At 46.3% G+C, this 20,528-nt stretch overlaps 2 protein-coding genes across 4 annotated transcripts; one reads left to right on the forward strand and one right to left on the reverse strand.

Moving 5' to 3' along the window:
• Positions 1-855: 855 nt before the first annotated feature.
• On the reverse strand, positions 856-15,790 carry abhd17b (abhydrolase domain containing 17B, depalmitoylase). Of its 3 annotated transcripts, none has more exons than XM_030358615.1 (4): positions 15,660-15,790; positions 13,529-14,005; positions 4,256-4,435; positions 856-3,806 (listed from the first exon to the last, which is right to left on the reverse strand). In XM_030358615.1, exons 2-4 carry the CDS (start codon positions 13,993-13,995, stop codon positions 3,587-3,589), a joined length of 867 nt encoding a protein of 288 aa, XP_030214475.1. In that variant the 5' UTR covers positions 13,996-14,005; positions 15,660-15,790; the 3' UTR covers positions 856-3,586. The 3 variants fall into 3 exon arrangements, with proteins under 3 accessions (XP_030214475.1, XP_030214476.1, XP_030214477.1); XM_030358616.1 differs by having other exon boundaries at positions 15,669-15,786; XM_030358617.1 differs by lacking the exon at positions 15,660-15,790 and adding an exon at positions 15,211-15,652.
• A 349-nt stretch (positions 15,791-16,139) lies between these two features.
• Positions 16,140-19,487, forward strand: c6h9orf85 (chromosome 6 C9orf85 homolog). Its single transcript, XM_030358622.1, has 4 exons — positions 16,140-16,402; positions 16,672-16,778; positions 16,909-17,022; positions 18,797-19,487. Exons 1-4 carry the CDS (start codon positions 16,301-16,303, stop codon positions 19,032-19,034), a joined length of 561 nt encoding a protein of 186 aa, XP_030214482.1. The 5' UTR covers positions 16,140-16,300; the 3' UTR covers positions 19,035-19,487.
• The last annotated feature ends 1,041 nt before the right edge of the window (positions 19,488-20,528 follow it).

Consider the following 20,528-nt stretch of genomic DNA (forward strand, 5'->3'; position numbering starts at 1 on the left):
TTAAACAAAAAGCATTAGATTTGGTATAGAAAAATGGTAGTGTCTAAAGTCACGCATTCCTCCCAGGTGTTGTCTTTCTGGAACAACAGCTGACACTAGAGAAATCTTCTTCTATCCAAGATGAATGTTCAAGTCCTGATAATACAGCAATAATCACGTTGTCTTTTTAGAGCCCATGCGCATGCGCACACATGCACAAACACATTTACAGATTAGGCTACAATATCCATACCATCGATTTCTCCCTCACGTAAAGGGAAAACAAAAGTTAATTAACCTTTATTATTTATTGTTTTATATTAGAGCTAATACTCTTAGTTTATATGCCATGGCAAAACTAACGATTCCTTAATGGTCTGGGCATGGGAACAAAGAAATGCGCTGGAAATAAATGTTCTATATCCATATCGGTCTAGTCTATGCAAGTTTGGCGAACAATAGTACACTCAACGATGAATGACTCTCATCAGCATGAGACGACGAGACCGTTTCTTCTAGAGTGCGAGTTCTCGCCGTACAAGAGGTACTATTGTACTGTTTAATTGTCTCAACACGAGAGCATAGCATTACTGTGGTAATGGCACCGCCCAAATGCTCTATCAACACGGTCATCATAGTCCTACCAAACTCAGACAAACAGCCAGGAGAAGATTTGTTTGAACGATGGATTGTTTCTGTAAGGATGTAGAATAGTGTTTTTTTCTTACTTTACTTACTAAAAAAACCTGTTTAATTAATGACTTATTGATTAATGTTGCATTACCTCATAAACATGTTATAGAGAGGTTGTGGAATCCCACATTCCTCTCCCCAATCCCCTCCGCCCCTGGTGACAATCAATACAAACTCAGGACATTTACATCTCAAATACCATATTTAATTTCCATAGTCATATTAGAATTGTTATTAAGAATTTTCTCATTACATACAAGTATTTTTTTTCAACTGAAAAGGTATCATAAAAAATAAACATCCAAAAGACATAGGGGAGTCAATTCTTTACAGAGATATCTGATGAGCCGTAATCAGGGATTAGGTCTTTGATTAGTAACAACAACTATAGTGGGTTAAAGGCTTGAAAAGATGTGAAATAAACATGTCCAGTACAAATATTATTTACAATTTGAACATTGAGAAAAGCCTATGAAACAAAGCGACTTTGCGTCCCCTACAAGGTTATACATAGGTATATATTAGAAGTTCTATATAGATCGTTTTTAACATGTTATTACCTCACATACTATAGCCAATCCTAAATAGAGTTTTGTAAGCCTAGTAGGCACGAGAAATTCTATTCATGTAATTGTGCGGTCCTCTAAACCTATAATATAAGACCTGAACGTTTATCATAGCACCCATGAACTTATCGGCTATTCACTACTTAAACAGAAGCTCCCCAACCTGTGAACACACCAACAGACCTGGCCCTTCGGTGCTAAAACTTCTGAAATAAAACATAAATAAAATAACAGTTGTTGGTCTGCGTTCTGTCGTGGCCCAGTGAAGCACAGGGGAACGGCGTTGGCTCTTACGTGGCATGCAGACACACCGTTCATACGCGATTCAGGGCCGAGGGACAGCACCTCAACAGGTTAGATGAGCAGAACACCAACGGCCTTGGCTCCAGTTATCCTTGGCTTCGAGTCAGCGTTAAAAGAGCATTTGACGATGGCTCCCATAATTACCATGCAGACACCAGACGCTTAAGACAGGAATGTTTGTGCAAAAGAAACAATAACGACGTAGACTGCATTTGAGCGCCCATTGGACCTTATATAGAAGTGATGTAACACAGAACTTTCTAATACGTTCCAATGGTTTTAGGGATTTGTGAAAAACACAAAGAAAGAAAATTGTAAAAAATAGACGTGTTGATTGAAAAACAGCCATTTCTGCCAGTGGTCTTTGATAAGGAAACTAACCGGAGATGTGTCATGGGAGCGTGATGGATGAGCACTGATGCCGACCAGGACAGACCTGAACAGCATCAGTGGTTTGAGACTAGATTGACGAGGTTCCCAGTTTGAGTCGCGTGTGTTTTATTTACGTAACATAATTATAAAAACGTGTGTTGATATTTCCAAACCACGTGATTGAAAATTGCACATAAGAGTTTAAACAGCTAGTTTGATTTGAAACAAAAAGTCTTGCCTTTACCTGACGTATAAATAAAAACATAACCAAACAATCAGTTCAAAACATAGTGCTTTGTTTGACTTGTGGAAGAATTAAAGTGTGGCTAGTTAGCTTCCACTTTCAGATAGCCAAACAACAAAACTTCAATAAAAACAACGGTGAGTTTGGCTAGCTGCTATGAGAGCAGTGCGTCCGTTCACACACTACTAGTTTATCCTCATACTTTATAAAGAGCAAAAACAATATTAAAATAAGAAATTCTCATAGTTAACGGACCACTGAAGATGTTTTCTACAGCTCAGTTCGTGCAACCATACATCTCTGTGGCTCTGCGCAAAAAAGTCTCGGCAATTTACTAAACATTTGGCAACACTGGCGCGACTAGATTCAAAACGTCTCTTATGTATGGTTGTCACTCCTATTTGAAACGTGCAAATATTCAAAATACTTATTCTAAACAATAAAAAAAAAACATTACGACTGCAGTACCTCAGATTGGATCCGGGTGAACTAGAAAAGCAGTTGGAGGTTGTTGAGGTTCTATGGTGATCTAGTCCGACAAGACAGACTAACCGCCTTGGAAAACGCCAGGATCGACAGCGACTTGGCTGAGGCCTAACCTATGGGAGAGAGAGGGGGGGTCCATTCTTGAAGGCAGCAAAAAAACTAAAACAAATGGGACTGCAGTATGACTCCTCCACACTCAGGCGTATAAACCAGCGAGGTTCTCGCAATGTTCTGAACCTTTGTGTCATTACTTTTGAGTGCAGTCACGGAATAAAATAAAATAAAAAAAGGAACTTGATTTAAACCACTAAGTTACTCAGTTGGTGGTTTTGTAAAGTTTCACAGTTGCAGCAGGTGGAGAGGACAGCGTTTGCGGGGACCTCTAGTGGGGCCTAGAGGGGGGTGGGGGTGGGGGTGGAGGTGGAGGTCTGTTGAGTAGAAGCACATCGGCAGGAACATGGCGACGTAGCCCCCACCTTCCACGGTCTTCCGCCGCAAAAACAACACGAACAAAAGCTTCTTCTCTCTCTAGACATAAACATCATCTCCAAACACATCTCCTCCGCTCTCCTCCTCCTCCTTTTCCAACTCCTCCAGCTCCTCCACCTCCTCCTACACCCATTGACGACCCCTCTCCCCCCTCCCCTCGGACGGACCTCCAAGGGGGAGGAGCCAGAGGTTGACCAGCTCCGAGGGGAGGAGCTAGAGGTTAACCAGCTCCGGGGGGAGGAGCTAGAGGTTAACCAGCTCCGGGGGGAGGAGCCAGAGGTTGACCAGGTCCGGGGGGAGGAGCTAGAGGCTGACCAGCTCCAGTGGGAGGAGCCAGAGGTTGTCCAGCTCCGGGGGGAGGAGCTAGAGGCTAACCAGCTCCGGGGAGAGGAGCTATAGGTTAACCAGCTCCAGAGGGAGGAGCCAGAGGTTGACCAGCTCCGGGGGGGAGGAGCTAGAGGTTGACCAGCTCATGGGCCACAAACTGTTTGAGACGCTCCAGGTACTGGCCGTAGAGCTCCACGTCGTTGTGGCCCGCTCCCTCCACCCACAGCGGTTCCACGGGCCGCTGGCAGCGCTCGTACAGCGCAAGGCCATGGGAGAAGTCGATGACCTCGTCCTCCGTGCCGTGGATCACCAGCACCGGCGAAGTCACCTTGGAGATCTTGTCGATGCTGCCGCAGGGGGTCAAACGGCGGGAGGAAGAGGACAGGTGAGAAACAGCGGGAATCTACGATTCTCTCTTTTTCACGCACAAGTGTGTGTGTGGTGGGGGGGTGTTTGTGTGTATATTTTATGTATGCTTGTGTATTTTTCGTGTGTATGCAGACACAAGACAATAAATATCAATATGTATCCAGATAGAATCAAGAGTGAGAGTGGTGGAGAGTGACAGACTGACAGCCAGGGGGCGCATGTGAGCACAATGGATAGGGTGAGATCACACATTCATGGCTTCAGTTTATTTAAGAACCCGGGTTCGAATCCGTCAGGGTTACAATGTCATGGTTGCAACGCACACACCATGTGTGCATCATCAGCTACCACACCAGAGTTTAAACAACAGAAGTCGGGAGCCTGCTGCCGGCCAACCAGGCGCCGGCAGGGGGGCGGTCCTACTCACTTGGGGAAGGCGTCGAAGCAGTAGGTCTTCTTGGTGTCGGGGAAGGCCACCCTCATGCCGGAGGTCAGGGGCGAGTGGAGCACCACGGCGGCGCTCTCGTAGCGCGCGGCGAGGTCCACGGATGGTACCGTGCCGATGCTCTGGCCGTACACGATCACGCTCTCCGGCCGGATCCCGTACCTGAGGGGGGGGGGGGGGGGGGGGGGGGCACGTGAACCGTGTTATTGAGTCGTTTTGTGCTACAGAACAGATTGTGGAACGCCTCAGTCTGAGCGGCCAGCTGAGGAGAATTGTGTCTCTGTACTATTAAGTATCAAGTATCTAACACACTTATATTTTTGGATTGAAGAGTATTTGGATTTAAAGGGGTGATATCATGCCACCCCCCCTCACACCCCACGGTGTGAGTGTGATAAGCCGTTACAAGCCATTTGAAAATCTGCCTCTTCCTGTGTTTCAGTGACATCACAAGCGGGTGTGTCCACCTAGATGTGCGCTGGATGGATCAGTCTACCCAGTGGACTGTAGCAAATGTTGCTCGTCTATCCACCTTGCATCTAGGTTGACATGCCCACTTGTGATGTCACTAAAACACCGAAAAATGCAGATTTTCTGTACCGCTGATCACACTCACACCTGTTGGCTTCTGGAAGAATCGCTGATTCTCAAGCGCCGCTCCATAAGCAGATACCCAGCGGCGGGCCAGGAGTCTACACTGAGTCGTCACGTGGGACTGGGAGCAACATCTGTGTGGACACCGCTGTGGACATTTTTGTGTGTTGTTGTTAAACGATTCTGAACACAGGGTAGAGGCAGTCATGTGACTCAGAAGGGCGGGATGAACAGCGACGGGGACATAAATGGATACAGCTATTGATATCCTCGACACTGTAACTGGTGGCAATGAACAAAGAGAGAGAGAGAGAGAGAGAGAGAGAGAGAGAGAGAGAGAGAGAGAGAGAGAGAGAGAGAGAGAGAGAGAGAGAGAGAGAGAAAATAAGGAAGAGGCATTCCACAGCTGATTAAGGAGAACTTGACCTCGCTTCCGTCTCTTGCGAGAGCAGTCAGGTGACCGGCCCCGCAACACCCACATACCAGTCCTCCTCTGCTCAATAGCCTAGGGTTAGGGTTAACCTAACCCTGACCCTAACCCTCAGGCTAACCCAAACACTACACCCATTAACATCATAACAGAATGACGAGGCAATGCTTCTATGAGATGATGATGGGAACCTAATCAAACAAATACAGTTTGGTAAGACAAAGGCTACGGAATTGAAACTAAGATGGCTATGCAGGATTGGGTCACACAAACAACACCACATGACCACATGTTCTTCCCTCCACTAGCATTGGAAGTAGGGCTACTGCAGACGGGGTCAGTTTTTAGAAGAAATTAGCACTGCTTTGTTCCAACTTTGGCTCCTGAATTTCCCCAAGGGGATGAATAAAGTATCCATCTATCTAAAGAACACCATCAATCTAAGATTAATACACCAGGGGCATGCAAGTAGTCCATGAAGTAAACATTCAACGTTCAACAATTTTAATTTTCCCTATCTGTCATCAGTTTGAGATCAAATGGGCTACTTAGAAAAAACATCAACAACAACCAATCAGCACCCGGTACGGTGCTGTTATGTGTCGGGCTTTGACAACATACGGGCGATGACACAGGTGGCACGACAGACCGACAGACTGAAGGCCGACTGCGGGCCGATCACGACGGTAGTCAGCGGTTCTACCTCGGGAGAGGTTTAATAATCAACCGTGGGACGCACAGAGTCGACCTCAAGCAGAGGGGGAGGAGATCTGAATGAGGAGGTGGTGGGGCGCTCCCGTCTCGTGGTACTCCGCTCCTCAGCTTATAAATCCTGCAGTGTTCTCTCTGGCCTTTTGTAACCTTTGAAGACGGACGGCCGCAGGCCAGTGCGTCTTTTTATACAGAGACCCATACGTTCACTTTGCAACATCATTTCCTTTGAAAATACTGGCCAAGCGCACATGTGCACGCACACGCACACACACACACACACACACACACACACACACACACACACACACACACACACACACACACACACACACACACAGAAACAAACAGAAACAAAAGTGTGTGACTCAATAGGACCTACCCCTTTAAGGTAATTCCTCAATGGCCGCTATCACCAAGAGTATACTACTGATCTTAATCTACTCTATAAAACATGAGCCTTACCCACATACACGCTCCTAAACTGGGATGGTGCAACCACGTCAAGCCAATTCACCATTGCCATTGACATGGCAACGGTGAATTGCAAACACCCAATGGCTTAGTCATGGGAATGTCTTGGGGAACATGTAGGCTGTGTGAGATACACAGACAAGTATGGACACCTTAAGATCCTTATCCCTGCGATCACACCACTCTGACTCAGTGACAGTGGTTCAACTGCACAAGGTTTAGCAATCAATAGCCTTTTACACACAGTTCCTAGCCTGGAAATCCAGACCCACATCTAGAAAGCTGTAGGGTCTGTCAACGAGTAATGAAAGTCGCTCAACTCGAGGGGCGGCACCAAGCACGCATTTCAAAATATCCCTGCACGCAATTGGGTAACGCTACGACCAATCAGAAGAATACAAGGGGTGACGTATCCAGACCAGCGGAGTCGGTAAAACAGCAACGCTTTTTGCCCACCTATTGAGCATTTTGCCAGTTCCAAGAGTAACTCGCTGAGCAATTTCAAACTGTGCTCTCGCACAGATCTCGGAGCTGGTCAGCCTCTAGCTCCTCCCCCCGGGGCTGTTTACTCTGGATTTCCAGGGTACACAGTTCCAACCATCGCGCTCTAACTGTTTAAACCCTAGTCCTCATCTTGACTCGGGCCGCTGAACTTAGAGAAAGTAAGCATGGTGCAACGGCTCTCTGGGGCTGAGCAGGGGTTCCTCTTTGGCACTTGAACCACGTGTTGAAGAGCCCATTGTGACAGGCCTCAGCTTACCCTCCGCCCCGCATCCCAAACGGACACTGGATGTAATGTTGAGTAGCCCGTCGCTTTACTGGTATTCAGCTTCGGCCAACTTCGACACCCCCCCTGCCCCCCCATCCCACCCCACACCCCTCACCCTTCCCCAGCCAACGGCAATTTACTCCCCCCGACACAAATGCAATCCATTATGCATCACATCCTCCCCGTCTCCGTGGGCTGGGGACTGCCCCGTCTGCGTTCCCATGAAAAGGCACATTGACCGTCAGGACGCTAAGAAAGGAGAACCGCATTCACAATGCGTCCTTGGGCTCACTCGCTAGAGCGTATATACGTCCAACCCTTCAAGTCCAAGTATTGAGACCTATTCATTAAAGGCAGGCCAGTATAATGGACCCCTTTGACACCGAGTGCATATTGATGCACATAGAGTGAGAGCTGTTATTACACAAGGAAGCATTATTCACATCACATCAAAGGTCCCTTGTGGTGTCCCATCATGTGCATCCAGCCGCGAACTAAAAACCAGCACCTGTTCTCAGGAGGAAGTAGAGAGACAGAGGATGACTAGATACGCCAGCTTCCTTATCGTTTCTTAAGGGAGTCATACCTGCCCCAGCCATAGACTCCTCCTCCCCCCCCTCATCTCTTTAGTGCTGCCCAGGTAAAGAGCCCGTATGCAAAGCCTCCAGACAGAGAGTGCTTTCGTAAGCAATGGAACCAGTTTATCTAGGCATGGTGAATTTGCTCTCAGTGTCTTGACGCAGGCCTTACCTACCTACGTCCTATTTAAAATCTTGACCGATGAGATCATCGACGTGTGGTGTCAAAGCAATAAAAAACATAGAGGTATGTAGGGTACGGAAAAGTCTCTATCTGGAAGCTGATTGGCTATCGGTTGCTAGGCTACAAGGCATTATTGGACTGGGTGGGTTGACTGTTGGGCCCATCCAGGGTAAATGATAGTGCTGCTCTGTAGCAGGGAGGGGGAATGCACACACACACACACACACACACACACACACACACACACACACACACACACACACACACACACACACACACACACACACACACACACACACACACACACACACACACACACACACAGTGTATATATAAAATAATGATAACAGAGGCTCCTTCTGTTCTTCCAAACTGCCTCTTCATGTGGCTGTAGGAAGAGCAGATGGCATGACACAGACACACAGACACACAAATACACACGTTCATACACACGCAAAGACTAATGCCAGCGCGCATCTTAGTCAGCGTTATCATGGCGCCCTGGTGTGAGATCTGCTGCTGACTCATAACGAGCTGACCTGGTTGACGACTGTACAGGTAAAAGGGAGTGCCCAGTGTTGGTTCTCCCTGTATAAACAGAGGGCTGTGTGTGTGTGTGTGTGTGTGTGCGTGTGTGTGTGTGTGTGTGCGCTAGTGTGTTTGTGTGTGTGTAGCCATTGCCAACAGCGAGTGAATACCACAGGCGTTCCTGTTGGCATTGCTCTACCCCGGAGCTACTCGCTCGTTACCGTGCAGCCGAGACAGTGAACGATGAAGGACTACTACAGAATAACAACGCAGTTGAAAGAAGGATAGAGCGAAGAAAAGCAGCTCCTCTTGTCAGGCGCTCTGATATACATCAAAGTCCTCCACAATCTGCTGGAGTTGGCCAGGCAGACAAGCCGTCTGACGCGATAAACACACAAATTAGTGTTTACAAATTTGAACATCAGGAGGCTATGCCCTCCATTTTCTATCAAACACACTCAATTCAGCAGTCGACCACAAAGAGAAAATCTGACAGCAGCGATGGCAGGCAACAGTTTACAGTTAAGCCACAGTCAGGAGTTATTTTTCTCCAGACAAATAACTTGGCATGAGAATAAAGAAACCATTTCAGGCTGGCTCTAGGGCAACTGTCTGGAGACAGCCATGCCTGAGATCAATGCGTCCTCCATCCGGCTTTCCATCCTCTGAACTCTGCCATGATACAGCCAGTCACACTACATCATCCTGCCCCGGAATGCAAATAGGCCATGAGGTTCAGTTTGACGCACTATAGCGCTTATTTGGATAGCCATACGGAACTAAAGTTACCAGAATATAAGTAAACTGAAAGGCCGGGTACAAATCGACCATAGATGGACCACTTGGTCTTTGTTATTTAAAATAAACCAGGAATAGCAACCTGTTTAGAACATCATCGCATGACGTGCCGTGTCCTTTCACATGTTTGATAAGATCCTTCGAGCAATTAAACCTGACCATAAAATAAACAACCAGGCCTAATTAGACCTTTCTGCCAGGTTATCACGTGTGCAGCGATTGTTTTGACAGATTTACAGACCTTGAGTAGCCAATAATAAATTATATTCTGATTGGAACTAATCTTTGCAATGTGACCCACTCCTATCCCCATTTGTCATTATGGGCTTGTTCATCAGGAAGTGATGTTGCAAGGAAGCATTGTTGTTGCAATCAATTTAATTTTTCTATGTTAAGGTATGATTTAGGTTAACGTTGATTCAGGGTTTTACTACAATTCTCTTGAGCCCTCTTAAGTATCAACAACAAAGACTTCCATTATGCATTATGATGAATAAGCCCTATGGAAAAGCCAACAAGCTTGTGTACTAACGGAACAATTCTGAAAGATGGTTGATCACGAGACCCCATGCATGGGATAACATCCACATGTGACAAAGTTAAAGACTTGTGAGTCCACTCAATCCCAGCCTTCATGCACATTTTTGGCAATAACCACACTGTTTATAATGCTTGTGGAAAGGAAGTTACACTTAATGGTTACCTTCCAGATTAATTCTGAATCAGTGCTTTAAACCGGAAACAACGTCCAGACCACTGGGAGTCTAGACATGTGAAATGGATGAATGGCCAAAGTACGTTAACCTTTACATTTAGGCCATTTAGCAGACGCTTTTATTCAAAGTGACATACTATAAGACTACCAGCCAAAAGTTACTGGTCGATATAATTTATAGTGTGGTTCTGCTATACACATGGTTTGAGAAACCTATTGTCGCGTGTGCAATCAAAGAGAAGCTTAATATGAGTAATAAGCACTCATAGCCTTCAGGTATAAAAAAATAAGGTGTGATAATAGCGAGTGAAACCTGTATGTTTAGACTCTCTACTTGTCCTTGCCTCATCACATGGTCGATTGGAAGAGATAGTGGAAAGACCGGCTCACCCACCTCCATCAGAAACGTTATTCCGAACCGCAGCAAATGATTTGTGACTTGACACGGAATCGTTGGGTATTACGATTCATCCCAGGCTAAAACTGACAGCGGGGGCGGGGGCGGGGTCCCCCCCAAATACCCTCTGCACATTACAGCCTGCGGGGCTCGGAATAACCCGGGAATGAAACAGCCAGGAGACACGACGCTCCGGAATGCAATCACACAAGGAACAAGATGCTGAAATCAATTTCATTCCATCTCCCTCCCTCCCCCCCTCCCTCCCTCACCTCCCTCACCCCCTCCCCCATCATTGTTTCTCCGAGCACCAGCCTCTTCATGGTCCCTCGAGTGTGCCAGTTTACATCACTGTAGATACAATGTAGAGACGCTGGTTATTCAACATTGTTTTTTTCTCCACTAAATCGGATATAATCCACAGTCGATTTCTTTTGACCTTGGTGGCGGCCATTTCTTTTCAAAATCGTTTGTTTGTTTTTCTTGCAAATGAGGGTGTTCTACATTAAAGGCCTCACAAAAAAAAAGATTTCAGCAAATGTGTTATGTTCGTATCAAATAACTTCTGTTTTTGGTCACCACTGGGCATTGGAACATGAAGCGAATGACTACAGAACAGAACTGAACACCGAGTACTGGATCCTCTGTAGACACTCAGACAGAAGCAGAGGGAGAGCATGTGTTATGAGGGGAGGGATGCACCAAGCGTTCCACGTCGGAGGTCAACCCTTCCGCCCAGTGCTTACGTTCTCAGCAAGACACCAAGCACAGCTCGGGAGGCTCTCCTATACCACAGTGGGCCTGTACGTTGTGTTACCATGATAATGTCCTTCCTGTTCATCCAGCAAACTTCCTTATACAGACGACAGGGTGAATGGGGGAGGGGGAGGTCAGATTGACTGATTTGTGGTATGGGAAAAATTATTTGCTTTGATCGTCTAGGTTAAGATTATTGTTTTTCTTATCTTGTAAAAAAGGGTTATCTACCCGCTACTCTGACTCACAGCCGAACAGGTATCTAGAATCTAGATCAGTCGTTCTATATTTGTATGTCTGACTCTGCGGCAATATAGAGCCTCACAATCACTCCCTGTGTGTGTGTGTGTGTGTGTGTGTGTGTGTGTGTGTGTGTGTGTGTGTGTGTGTGTGTGTGTGTGTGTGTGTGTGTGTGTGTGTGTGTGTGTGTGTGTGTGTGTGTGTGTGTGTGTGTCCAATGGGACCTCCCATTGGGCAGAGAGCCTGCCTGCATGATGGCAACAACAACTATTCACCCAAAAGAAGAGGGGGAGGGGGGGGGGGGGGGGGGGGGTGATGGTGGGGGGGGGCAGGAGGCCAAAGGGAAAGGAGAAAACAAAGAGGAGACTTGAGGGTGAGAGGTGACAGATAACGGTAACGCAGATCAAGTGAACCAAAGGAATGTGGGGCAAATGGAAGGAACGAACACTGCATGCGATGGCCAAGGTCTTATTGGTGTGTGAGTGCGAGTGTGTGTGTGAGTGTTTGTTGGGGGGGGGTTTGGGGCGGGTACTCTCCTGACCGATGCCATTAGAAACACCATGCTTATGTCATCGTCCGGTTTCAAGAACATGACATCATCCCTGTTAAAAGGCACATGCATCTTGGCTCCGGCCATAATTAGAAATCTATTGTGAATCACACTATCCTCCTCCTCCTCCTCCTCCTCCTCCTCCTCCTCCTCCCCCACCAGCCGCCTTCAATTCACTTCCCTCCTCTTCCACTCTATCATGTCATGTATTATTAGTACTCTCATATCCATCCACCAAAGATTGTATTGCTCTATTCCTCAGTCGTGGGTGTCCTGTGCTGGCTTTTGTTGTGGGAGAGTGCACACAGATCACTCCCATTCCCTATCCAACCCATTTTCATTCATTCGGCTCCTTTTCCTATTTCCTTTTATCGCACGGCCTACTTTAGTGCGTTTTTTTTTGTAATTGAACCTGTATTCGTCTATCTTGACACCCGTTGAGATTAACATTGCTTTCAAGGAGTGAATTCAGGGTGTCAGAGAGACAGTGTAAGAAAGATCCATAGGCATTTTACACAAGCATGTAGGAATTTTCGGTTTAGACAGGACTACTCAATTGTTTTTGACCTGAACAATTTAGATCAGTTTTAGATCAAACAGCTGAAGACGTGAGGAGCTCATCTCCAGCGTCGAAGAGAGGGTTAAGCTCCTCAGATAAATAGCGTAACGCAAGCTTGTGTGTGGCGCATTTCACAAATCTATTACTGATTCTGATACAACATCGCTCATTACAGCATTTCTTCACAACAGCGGTACTAAAGAAAGAACCACAAAAGGGTCGTAGCCATGGGGATAACACGCCCCCCCTTCCTACAACTCTCTTTTTTTATTAAACATGTTCTGTCTGGAGCTGTTTGCCCGTCCTGGACTACAGCATAAACATGGTGGAACAAGATGGCAGCCTACATGGAGGAGGACCAGCTCTCTATGCGGATATAAAGGGATCATTCTAAGGTAACAAACACATTACGATGTTCATGGGATTATACACCAATTAAAAAAGTATATTGATGGGAGATATTTACGAATATTATATTCAATTTCTGCCATATCCGTTGCCACTGTTGCCACAACTAGCTGCCACAACTAGTTGCCACTCAATTCTAGACCCTGCACCTTTTACGCAGAGTGTTGTACTGTATTTGCATAAAGGCCGGTTGTGCCGGTAAACATCATACTTGTCACATAAATACACGCATGGTTAGTTTACCTTGGATTGAGTATGGTGTTATAACTGTGCACACATGTGCACACCTCTTCCAAACAGAGAGCTACCCACAAGAAGTGCTCAGAAGTCTGCGCTCTTGTCCTTCAGACCAACACAGCCCTGGCTTAAACCAAGAGAGCTACCAAGGCTCCAACCAAGTGTCCTACCCTTGGTTGGAGCCTTGGCAGCTGCCTTGGTTTCAGCCATGGTCTCCCATCCCTTCCACCTTCCCACCAACCAAGGACCACCATGGGTCCCACCCTTGTTTGGGGCCTTAGTACCGGTCTTGTCTTGGGCCACGGTCTCCCCTCCCCCCCACCTTACCGCGTCCTGAGGGCGTGCCACGCGGCGTCCACGTCGGCGTACAGGTTCTTCTCCGAGGGCTTCCCCGAGCTGGCGCCGTAGCCCGAATAGTCGTAGGAGAAGACGTTGCAGTTGATCCGCGAGCCCAGGCCGATGTAGAAGCTGCTCATCTGGCCCAGGTCCACCGCGTTGCCGTGGGAGAAGAGCAGCGTGTAGCGCGCGTTGGGCGAGCAGCGCACGAACATGCAGGCGATGCGGTTGCCGCGGGAGGTGCGCGTCATGAAGCACTCGATGGCGTCCTTCTCGCGCGACGAGTACTGCCAGTCGGCGCGCTCCGACAGCTGCAGGCTCCAGCGGCTGCCGCTCTCGTCACACAACAGGCTGTAGGTGGGCTCCGGGGGCAGGAAGGCCAGCTTGGAGGCGATCTTGCTGGGGCACGGCGGACAGCAGAACAGGCAGCAGAGTTCGCTCAGCGATAGGTGGTTCATACTGGGAGCTCTGCACGGCGGAGGGAGAGAGAGAGAGAGAGAGAGAGAGAGAGAGAGAGAGAGAGAGAGAGAGAGAGAGAGAGAGAGAGAGAGAGAGAGAGAGAGAGAGAGAGAGAGAGAGAGAGAGTTAGTTACTGAAGTTCACTTCAACTGCGACAACCAGGGGAGGTAGTAGATTAAATACTGCCGTTGCTCATCAGGACTTCAGAGCAGGGCCAGTTTCGACTCAGAGACAGTTGCAGTAAGCCGACAGAGTGGAGACGTGGAGAATGAAGCTAGGAAGAGAGAAATGGTATACGTCACTGGAAACTTGGCTGTCACGATTTTTATTTCAAATTGAGAATAGATAAGGCTGGTGCGAGACATAATCTGCAAGACTTCTACAATGACTGAGTTATTGTAGCACATTATGAAAATACCACAGTGGATACAGATATGCTGTTACACCTGTAGTAGCAAGCTTACTACAACCTTTATGCCCAAATTATTTCATGCTGCCTCTCAACATTGCTCGTATGATAGTGAGGAATACCTCACCTACGCTATCTGCTGTTTGAATACAAACATCAGGTTAAGGAGGCATATGATAAAGAAGCAGCCCTCTCAAGGGACCAATCAGAAATAGTAAATGTATGTTGCGTACATTTACCTGGTCAAAACAGCCTCTGCAAACCCTGTTTGGTATAGACTAACTATTGATTTCCACATGGCCCCAGTACCGCCACAATCATTAGAGAGCTGGGGCCCTCATGAGCACTGGCTCCTTCTCCGCCTAAAGGCAGGGCGGCCACTCAGACACTATCGACTCTCTGCCCTCCTCTTCTCAACTGCCAACCCCAGTCCTCCCTGGTGCCTTTCTTTATAAGGTGTTTTATTTGAGAATGATTGGAATTTGTAGTATCCACAAAAACGGTTAGGCAATAAGAAGACTATTTTCTTTATGCCCAAATACTGAGAGATGATATTTCTCTCGGGTACAGCTTTGGAATTGAATAATGGCTTCACCACGTGATACAAAAATACACTACAATCCCGGACTAATTCGCAAGATGTCAGAATGAAGACGCAAATGACTGTATTGTGCTATATAGAGGCTCCGAACCTGACAGTTAAAGATGGTCCTATATGAAGCCTTCCCCTCACGCAAAGGCATTCGGGTTATTGTTGGCCCATAATGAACATCGACATGAATCATGATGTACTACTACTACTTACATTTCTGTTTCGCTTTTGGTCGACGGAATCAATTAGAAGAGGAACGATGCATCCATTGCATCCACGTTACCTGGTGCGTCCTATAATAAAGGAGACCGCGCGTCTACATGGACCCCTCCGGTTTTGCTTTCCCTACCGAGCCAATTTATCTTCTCGGACCAGATGATTGACAACAAGTATATCCTCGCCTAGATTATCCCTGGCACCTTTCGTGGGGTCGGAAGCTAATAACGCTAACAGTGTGACCGCGATCAGCACAGCAGCTCTGTTTTTCCTCCCCAGTAAGTATTTCAGTCCTGAGCGCATGAACCCTATTGTTTCGCTTCCCTTTGCTTCAAAAAGCTACGACATGTCATCACACCGTCCTAAGATTAAACAACCCAGAGCAACGACAAGGATACATACAACGAATGGCATTGGTGCGGTTTGAAAAGGTCTGAAATACACACGTTTCTTGCCTGGTATGATGGTCGGTGCGCCAGACTGGATCCACAGGGTTGCCTCCTTCAGTGTTGGTTCTGCTCCTCGGATCGACGCTCTGAGCGTTAGGAAGAGAGGGGCGGTGATTGACAGCTATATGGTCGAATGGAGGAAGGGAGGGGCAATGATTGATAGCTTTATGGTGGAATGGTTTATTGGTTAATCAAATGTGCTGAAATACCAAGGCAGGTACAAATCATTTGAAGTAAATCAGCCCTACATCTCAGTGGGAATCCATATGGATTGATAGACTCGTTCAATGGCAAACAAAATATGACTGTCACGGTTAAAAGGAGAAAAAAACAACAAGACGTTTATCAGGGCGTAACCGGATGATGCATGCAAATTCATTAACGCACACATTTAAACCGTAACATTAATAATTTGTCATTTAATTATTCTATCGTGTTAAGGAAATCGTCGCTTACATGTATTTATTTATTTATATCTCGGCAGAGCTGGGGTCACGTGCCTTCGAGTGACGTAGCGTGTGACGCGCCGCGCCTGGTCCGTCTGCTTCCGGGTTGCTTCAGGGGCAGCATGTGTTTGTAGCGTTTTGGATTTTAAAACGAAAATCTAAAGTCTGACTTCTGGTTAATAGATCGTCAACATGAGCAGCCAAAAAGGCAACTCTTCTCGTTCGCGGCCACAGAAGCATAAAAACAGTGTGGCCTTCAGAAACGACAAATACGGAGCCACCATACAAGTGAAGGTATGGTGATTTAACGTGAATTCTGTCTCCGTGGAGTGTGGGTACGATCAACAGTTATTGAATGCCTTGGGGTTGTCATCAACTCAAGAAACATAATCATGTATTAGGATCGTTAACTGCAATAGCATCAGTTACGTGCCTATTTAATTGTGAGTGCTCATTTAAAACCAACGCTGGCGTTTTCCCTTCTACGTTGGTACCTTTCGACTGTTCGAAAATAATCTTTTGTTGTAAATCCAAGGTCTGTGGTGTGTCGTTTTTGATTGTAGATAGCAAACTCGAAAATCCATAATGGGCTCTGTCAAAGATGCAAAGATGTATTGGAATGGAAAGTGAAGTACAACAAATATAAATCGTTGACACAGGCAAAGAAATGGTGAGAATCTGAACTTTTACAACATGAATACGTGCACATGTTTTATAATCGCGATCAATGCGATTTTGTGATCTCTGTTGACAATCTCACACACTAGCCCACTCATCATTTCTCGCATATCTTATTCCAGTGTGAAGTGTTTCCAGAAGAACGTGAAAGATGCATACCACATCATGTGTAAACCCTGCTCGATCCAGCTAGAGCTCTGTGCCAAGTGTGGGAACAAGGAGGAGATAGTTATTCCGTAAGTTTCCCAAAGTGTGTGTGTGTGTGTGTGTGTGTGTGTGTGTGTGTGTGTGTGTGTGTGTGTGTGGTCTCAATACAAAGCTTAATTTTGTTTCACACTTGTGCCATCTTGTGGACATTAAATACACTTTTAATTAGAGGAGCAATGAATGGAGATGTTATCGTGACCTGATTATGCAATATCCTCATGTCATGATAAGAGCTCATTTGAATTTTCACGTCGGTGTTTTGATCAGCACAAACAATGCTAAGCAGTTGTAAACCGTTGGCAACAATTAGTCAACAGTTTGCATCTATATTCACCACCTGTTAGTACGTCAAATGTATTATGTTATCCATATTAAAAGCAAAATGCTGCTACGAGTCCCCAAACACAAGCAGAAATGCATCCCCTTACATCACAGAGTGAATGCAAAACCGCTTCATTTGTGTGCGACTGCCATATAGAGATATTTACATAATCAATTATTCTTATTGGGGGTTTTGCACACTGAACACTTTATAACTCTCTGGCTTTAAAAAATCAAGGAATGACGGTAGGTATAACATCCCCATGAAACCGACCAGACATTCAAGTTTATGTTTGAAATGGATATCATTCTTGCCTTTAATGGAACAGCAATAGATTTCCGCATCAGATTAAATAACTTAGTGCCAATCCCTTTCGTAAACAAAGCAACAAACGTATTATCCTTCCTGGCAACTTCTTTGTATTGCATAGAGAAACAGAATGTGATCTGTTGAGATCAAGATGGTGTCACGATAGCCTGGTCCTACCAGTCTCTCCTACTTCATTTCATTTGCACAGGGAGTCTGGACCCACTCAATTGACAAACGTTAACTCACTTGAAGGCGGTGTCTCTTGAAGTTCAAACTATTGGAACTGCCCAGGGCCACTCTGGATCTGCCGTAACCAATCGCTAACGTTTGGCCGGGAATCACGTGGCGCGCATGCTGTAAACAAACCAAGCACTGTGCGTGGAGATGTCCGTCAACAAGAGCTGACCTTAACGTCATTGTTCTCAGCCACTCCCTCTGTCCGCTGATTGTACGCACACAATTTGGACGGAGAAAACCCAAGAACATAACGCAGATGTAGTACTGAAGGGAAATGAGAATTGAGCGTGAGTACTTAGGCGGGCGGAGCCAGGCTAGGCTCACCAGGCTATGGGTAAACATTGGGACAACTGCATCACACCAGGAAATGTCTGTTCTATGGCTTCTTTCGTGGACAAGGGGATCTTTTTATCATCTTTTTAGGCAGCCACATGGCTACTTGTAGAGCACTACTGGCTTCTCTGGAAGCTAAGCAGGGCTGGTGCTGGTCCATCCATGGATGGGAGAACAGTTGGTGATGGAGGGCGAGTAGGGGGGCTCATCCCTCTGGCCTATGAACCATCCATAATGCCCCAGAATCGAACCGGGGACTCTGGACTCCCTGACTCCCTGAGGCCACTAAAGACCCCATGGCACTTGTCACAAGAGTAGGGGTGCTGACCTCTGTGTCTCGGAAAAAATTATTGTACCAACATGGTTCCCTAATCCCCCCCCCCCCCCCCCCCTGGTCTTTATGCACCTCCCAACTGTGACAGCAAGTCATGGATGAGGTTTACCTCATATCCAACACAAGCACACATACACGAGTACACACGCACATTCATTCTTACTATGTAAAGGGCTTCGGGTACCCAGGATAGCACATTATAAATGCATCAATTATTGTTATTAACATCCTTGTCCTTTCTCCCCCCTTCCTCTCCAAAAAAACATAGAATAAATCCTGAAGTGGAGGAGGAGGGTGAGCAAGGAGAAGAGGGTGATAAGAAGAAGAGACTGAGAAAGAGGAAGGATTTGGAGGATGATGATGATGATCTAAGTGACTTTGGGAGTGAGGACGACGACGATGATGATGATGATGGTGATGATGAAGACAGTGACTCCAGACCAAGGAAGACGCTCAACAAACTGCCTGTGCTCCCTGATATCTCTGGGGCCACCATAAAAGACTGAATTCACGATTGGGTTTCATTTCATTGCCCATTACATTATCCTTGATATGCTCCCGGATCATAATATTGGTTTGTATTTACCAAGCATTCTTTTTTGTTATGTGTTATTGATCCGCTCTCAGAGAAGTTGTCGACGTGCTGAACTGACTTTTGAATAAAGAGCTTAGGTCTGTTGAAGCGCGATACGTTTCTCACCATTGGTCTGTAGAGCAGTCCAGGCCAGTCTTGGCTCTGTCATGTTGACATCGCTCAGGAAGTGTTGTGTGTGTGGAAAGCACCCATGACGATGTTGCAAGCTCGGAGTCCACCTTCATGGCCTTTGAGGCCGAGTCATGCCAGGGCTCTGGACTGGGGCAACATTACTTCCTGTTCCGAGTTGAGTTGCTACTGTCGGTGTAAAAGAGGCATAATCTGTAGTCGTTACCCCAGACTCATTAAACTGACTCAAAGTTAACTATTTGTTCTTAATGTTGGATTTGGATGATTCATATTAAAAACCTATAGCGTGTGTGTATTCAAAGTGGTGGAAACGCAGCGGAGAGAGAATGAAGGGGAGTGAGAAGCTGACCTCATGCCACCGGCATACATGCAGGGAGGGACGGATTAAGAAAATGGCCTTTAAGGGCTGCAGCCCCAGGCCTTGCCAGAAGGGGGTCTCATGTCGAGAGGTGTCAAATGAACGCGTTCTTAATTGTAAAATAGTTTTTATAAACCTTGTTTGTATGTTAGGCTAATTCAAATGTGGTCCACCCTGGAGATTTTGCACTTGCACTGTAGGCATATCTGACTGCCTTTCTGTGAGTATTAATGGCCATTCCCTGGCTAAATAGTTTTTGCTTTGGAATAAATTAAAATCTGTACATTTACATTACTGATTTATTATAGACATATAGATGTATGTCATGGCATATACATTCATTCCTTGGCTTTAAACTGTGAAGTGTGCGATCAGTTTCTTAGAGTCGTTATATGGACTTCAAAGTGCTGATGTGTCAGTGCACGTGCCGAGGGTTTGTCTGTGTCACGTGCGTCGGAGCGATATAGGGGCCTCGACCTGGTAAATAGCCCAAGGCCTCCACATTTGTTCTTCCGGCCCTGCATGTATGTTTAATGTTGGTAAATAGTGCTTCTGATTTCTGTTCTACACAGCTGCTGAACTCACTATTATTGTACTGAGTCCCTCTACCGTTTTTTTTAGAAATGTTTCAACCGTCTGTGCCAGATGTAGCACAAGCTATGTTCAGGAACGTCTATCCATGTTCCCAGGATCCTCTATTCCCTGTTCAATATTTGAATATAACAAACACTAACCCTCATATTGTGTTTTGGTCAAATTTGACCCATTTCAAGGTTAGCTATTTCATAAATATTATCCATTTTATTTTATTCTGTCCAGACGGTAAACGTGTCGTCCCCAAGGTGGATGTAAAATAACACAGCTGTACTGTCTCCGTTTGAACGCTGCAGGGCGCCATCCCCCCACGGCTTCTGAATT

Source organism: Gadus morhua, chromosome 6 (assembly GCF_902167405.1).
Source record: "Gadus morhua chromosome 6, gadMor3.0, whole genome shotgun sequence".
Classification (NCBI taxonomy): Eukaryota; Metazoa; Chordata; class Actinopteri; order Gadiformes; family Gadidae; genus Gadus; species Gadus morhua.